The sequence below is a fragment of the Diabrotica virgifera genome, chromosome 4, assembly GCF_917563875.1.
Source record: "Diabrotica virgifera virgifera chromosome 4, PGI_DIABVI_V3a".
In the NCBI taxonomy this organism is placed as follows: domain Eukaryota; kingdom Metazoa; phylum Arthropoda; class Insecta; order Coleoptera; family Chrysomelidae; genus Diabrotica; species Diabrotica virgifera.
In genome coordinates this window covers 175954250-175960249 of record NC_065446.1, presented here as the reverse complement: position 1 = coordinate 175960249, position 6000 = coordinate 175954250, and the positions used below count along the sequence as shown (strand labels likewise).

Below are 6000 nucleotides of genomic sequence, written 5' to 3'. Positions count from 1 at the left end.
ATAGTCATAACTTATGTTTTCTTAAGGTTTATTTTTAGTTGTGACCAAGATTTTTTTAAACAGTTTCCATTAATGCAGATTCCTTTATTGTTAATTATTCCTTTTAAAGTAATCGCTTTATTCCTACAAATATCTTGCAACGATAGGGTTAATATTTTGGATAAGACTGTATTCGCTTGTCTTAGTCATCTAACTAATTCTAATTCATTATATTTAAAAAACCTCGGTCAAAAAGATTGTACAGAGGACGTCGAAATCTCAGAACAGTCAAACCAGATGCTGTCTAATCCGAGTTCTGAATTTTTTCATTTCTTTCGACCCTGGACTCACTGTAACCATCACGTTACCGCTATATTTTGCGTTTCAGATGTTCTAATCTCATTCTAGCTCTTTTCATTTATGACACAATAACCGTCTGACTACTCTGATAGAAATAGTCTGATTAGCTCGTCACATAAACCTAAAAAACAAACTAAAAATCTGCAAACTACAAAAATCCAAAACCATTAATGATGGCCTGGAATCACAGTATAACATGGCTATATTTAGCTTCTATCTATCGTTCAATGTATAATTTGAACAACTAAAAATTGCTAGGAAATTAAATAAAAATATAATATATATACTTCCGTGATTTACTATCATTTCAAGCCTTCGCATAAAAAAACTATATACATATATCCTCTACATTTATAAAAAAATAACATGTCCTAAAGAAACAAATAAATATACAATTAAAAGCATGCTTCGTTCGATCTCAATTTCCATGGAGGGTAGAAAGACCGATGTTTCTTGATTTTTCCTCAATTGGCACAAAACTTACTGCCATCTATGCAGCAAGTATTGTAGGAGAAGAGACTAGCACTTGTTGACGTCTGGAGGTGTTACTAGATAGTCGTCCATCCTTTTGTGGTCGGACAGAGCATTCATTGTGTACTGGTCTTGGGGCAGTTCTGACTTGCGACGAATTAAAGGTTTACTCAAGTTGCGTTGCTTTTTATTCTGAAGAAAATAAAGATTAAATTTAAAACTATGTTCGCATAATTAGTACAGTCACTGAAGATGGGTATGAACTTAACTTACGTGCATAGAAATCGGCCCACTTGAAAATTTGGTGATTTTTGATGTCTCATATTTCCTAAACCTGTTGGCCGATTTAAGTGATTTTTTGAACATGTTATAACCTGATTATTTAACAATACCACTGTAATAATATTGTTGCTACACAGGTAAATTTTCATTATATACCGGGTGTACCAATCAAACTGTGTTTTTTTCTCAAAGTTCGCATCACCCTGTGGAATATTCTAGCATTTATAAAATACTCAAATTAAAGCCCCCACTATAGCCACATGTTTTCTTAACATTTTGTTTTTTGATTAATTCGATTATGTTGGATAATAAAAAAGTTAGATACTTTAACAACTAGACATGTTCTTCATCAATACACGGTATTTCTAAATAAGTGCGACAAACTTTAAGGGGCAATTCTGCATGAAAAAATAATGACTTTGGCTTTATAAACGTATGTCCGCAAATGTTTCGTTTCCGAGATATGGGATGTTGAATTTTTTCTTACAAACTGACGATTTATTTTATTGCTTTAAAACCGGTTGAGATATGCCAATGAAATTTGGTGGGTTTTAAGACGTAGTCATTGCACATTTTTTGACATGCAATTAAGAATTTAATATTCACCATTAGCGCGCATACGTGTAATATGACCGATCATATTACCCGTATGCACGCTAATGGTGAATATAAAATTCTTAATTTTATGTCAAAAAATCTGCAATAACTATCTTTTAAAACCTACCAAATTTCATTTGCATATCTCAACTGGTTTTAAAGCAATAGATAAATCGTCAGTTTGTAAGAAAAAAGTCAACATCCCGTATCCCGGAAACGAAACATTTGCGGGCATACGTTTATTAATTTATTAAGCCAACTGTCATTATTTTTTCATGCATAATTACCCCTTAAAGTTTGTCGCACTTATTTAAAAACACCGTGTATTGATGAAGAAGATGTCTAGTTGTTAAAGTACTTAACTTTTTATTATCCAACATAATCGAATAAATAAAAAAAACTGAATGTTAAGAAAACCTGCGGCTATAGTTATGTTTTAATTTCAGTATTTTATAAATGCTAGAATATTCCACAGGGTGATGCGAACTTTGAGAAAAAAACACAGTTTGATTGGTACACCCGGTATACAATAAACATTTACCTGTTTAGCAACCATATTATTACAGTGGTATTTTTAAAGAATCAGGCTATAAACATGTTCAAAATATCACTTAAATCGGGCAACAGGTTTAGGAAATATTATAAGCCATCAAAAATTACCAAATTTTTAAGTGGGCAGATTTCTATGCACGTTAGTTTATTACCTCCGATTTCGTTGAACCTCCATCGATTTATATGAAAATTGGTGAGTCGTTAGAGGATACCTCAAGAAACAAAAGTGACATGGTGCCAACCTACGCTTTTATCCTGGGGGTGAACGCCACCCCGGTGTACGCCATCTCGGGGGTGAAAATCATTTTATTAAAAATAACCCCATAAATCGATAAAGGGACAAATTTTAAGTAAAATGTGTTATATCAAACTATTAAAGTGAAAGGCAATTTATGTTTTATTTAGATTCAGAGGCAAAGCATACTCTGCAGACAGCGCTGTTTCTGGTATAACCTTCGTCAGTACAGATGCTTGCCCGTCTCTTAATCAACACAAAACCAAATTGCCTATTTAAGGGAAATTTCAAAGATAGATTGAAATCCCCTTTGAGGACGCTGCCGCGACATCTATTAAAGAAAGTAGAAAGGTCTCAGATATGGAATACATTATTAAAATAATATACTTACACTAATTTAAATCTAGACGCCTTCCTTATTAGAACCATTCTCTGTTCTCTGAACATCCTGAATCTCTGCCTTCTACAATTTACAAGGCATAGAGACGACGAAAATAGAAAACGGAAAGGGTTCTACAATATGCAATCACATTTCGTTTTCCTTCATCTAGGAAAAGGTACAAGAAATGGTTCTTAGTACTCACAATCTGAGTAAAGATAGAAGTGAAAGGCATTTTCTTGTATCTTTTCCTAGATGAAGGAAAACTGAATGTGATTGCATATTGTAGAATCCTTTCCCTTTTCTATTTTCGTCGTCTCTATGCCTTGTAAATAATTATAGAAGGCAGAGATTCAGGATGTTAACAGAGAATGGTTCTAATAAGGAAGGTTTATAGATTTAAATTAGTGTACCTATGTATATTATTTTTAATAATGTATTCTGTATCTGAGACCTTCCTACATTCTTTTCCCAAACTATTAAAATAAATTAATAATTTTTGAGTTAATAAAGATGAAAATAAATAATTTGGTTTTTGCGTAAATAATTCAAAAACTATAAGTTTTTACCCCAAAACCAAATTTGAAGCTAATAAAAAATCGAATAAATTCCGTACTCGAAAAACCTTTTAATATCAATTCAAAGTGAGTTATAGATAATTCAATGTATAATATTTCTTTTCGGCGAGTATTCAAATCTAAGTATTCAAGCTTAAATAATTGGAAAACGATGCCTTTTACAATATTATACTTACTAACAAACTTGTCAAAGTATCTAGAAATACCTATCAAATGAGCTCCAGAACTAGTTAATAGCCTCAAAATTTATGCTCCAAAAATTTTTACGAAAAATGGTATTTTTTGTTAGAATAACTCCGTTAATTTTAAAATCCAAATATTTTTATCCAAAAACCATTTGAAAGGTAAATTCAAGGACTATAAAATCTTATTATACTTTTAAGAGGATGGGCACGTATTTTCGGCTGCAATGCTATTCAAATGGGGATTCATTTTTTTCGAATCCTGAGAAAACTAATAAGTATTTTTGAAAAATTTAAACGCAGAATGAATGATTACGTTATTAGCGAGGGCCGAAAGTCCCGTAGAATAAACTTTTTATTTATTCTACGGGACTTTCGGCCCTCGGTAATAATTTAGTCTTTCATTCTGCGTTTAAATTTTTTAAAAGTATTAGTTTTTTCAGGATTCGAAAAAAATGGACACCATGTCCGTGGTAATATTTTCCAAATCTATCTTTGTCTTACAACGCACTCAGTCGAATAGAATATTGTCAGCATATTGTCAGTCAGAAAGTGACAATCAGTGACAATTTTAAATATTTGACATGACATCGGGAATATTTTGAGTTGTTGGTTAAATCATATTGATCATGTATTTGATAAATAATTGATTTAAGACGTGAACTTAATAAAAAGTTATTTATTGTGTATTATTTGTGGAAGATCCAAGCAGAGAATAGGTAGGTACATCAGGATATTCTGTGATCCAAGTATTTTGTTGTTAAAGAAGTTCAAAATTGTAAGCGTTCCATAGTAACAATATATTATTAAAAAATCACTTTAACACTTTTCCTCTTTTCTCGATTGAGTATTAGTTTTTGTTGTACATATAAATTATTACAATCACTGAATACATAGTTAGTGAAAAAATTATCACATTTATTAACTGAATTAATAATTTGCAATTATACAAATAACAGTTATCCAAGAACATTTAAAAGCCATCTCTTTAAGGTAATATGTAATGACATTTTCAAGTAGAATGACATTCTAGTAATGTTTACATATCCATACCAGTGTGAATTTTACTACACGTAATTTGCCGTTTAAAGACATAAAAAGTAGGGATAGCCGTAAAATATTTGCGAATTATGTACCCATGGCCTTAAGGTTATTACTTATGCTAAAGTAAAGAAAGTTTTATAGGGATTTGAACTATCAACTTCTTCTAGAGCTCATTTGCTAGTTATTTCTGAGTACTTTGATAAGTGTTTAATAAGTATATGTATTTTATAAAATGCATAGTTTTCCCGTTATTTAAACTTGAATATTTCGATTTGAGTACTCGCCCAAAAAAATATACATTAAATTACCTATAGTCACTTTGAATTTGCATTAAAAGGTTTTTCAAGAAATTTATTCGATATTTTATTAGCTTCAACTTTGATAATTGTAACTTTTTTATAAAAACTTTTTGAGTTATTTGTGAAAATCAGATTTAAAATATGCATTTTTTACAAAAATTAAAATTTTTGATCTTTAATAACACAAAAAGTATTGATTTATTTTAATAACAAATTTTGCTTACAATTTGTCCCTCTATCGATTTATGAGGTTATTTTTAATAAAATAATTTTCACTCCCGAAAGGGAGTGGCATCCACCCCCAGGGTAAAAGCGCACGTTGGCATCACGTCACTTTTGTTTTTTGAGGTATCCTCTAACTATTCACCAATTTTCATAAAAATCAATGAAGATTCAATGAAATCAGAGTAAAAGCCTTCAGTGACTGCACTAAATATTTATTACAATGGAGTATTTATTTGCCAAGAATAGGAAGAAGGAAGCACTTTACCGAAAGTCATGCAATTTACAATATTTTTAATGGCCAATTAGTACACATTTATTAAAATGTATAGTTTAAATATTATTATTCTTATTTCAATCTACAATACGCTACATTTGTTATAAGTAATTCAACTTACACATAATTAAAAACGTTTATTGGATTTTAAGTGAAATAAAATTTCTTTTTCTTCCACCAGATTTTCATTGATTTTGACCAACTATTGAGTTAAATTGAACTAATTTTTGGTTAATGATAAAGGAACATGTAATCCAGGGAAATAAGGTTTTTGTCGAGACACTCACCCAACTCACAGGTTGCAAATGTGTTTTTGGGTACTTTTTATATGTATCATTTGTTGCTTTATAAATTGCAAAATAAGGCTAAAATTTGGAAAATCAAAGAATTGCTATAACTTTTTCAAAAATAAACTTAAGATTTTGATATTGCATGAAAAGTTGAGTCAAGTAGCCCTTATAATTCACAAAAAAATTCAAGAAGATTCTTGAATTAGTTTAAATTTTATTCACTTTGTTTATCCCACAGAGCTTTTTGAAGTTA

General features: G+C 30.4%; 1 protein-coding gene across 14 annotated transcripts in view; it reads right to left on the bottom strand.

The window, feature by feature from the left end:
* Positions 1-619: 619 nt before the first annotated feature.
* Positions 620-6000, bottom strand: part of LOC126883257 (serine/threonine-protein phosphatase 2A 56 kDa regulatory subunit gamma isoform) — a 244275-nt gene continuing 238894 nt past the window's right edge. For all 14 annotated transcript variants that reach the window (XM_050648562.1, XM_050648564.1, XM_050648559.1 and 11 more), the window contains one exon: positions 620-1002. In XM_050648562.1, coding sequence (XP_050504519.1) covers positions 859-1002 — 144 coding nt within the window. In that variant the 3' untranslated portion in view covers positions 620-858. The remainder of the gene's footprint in view (positions 1003-6000) is intronic.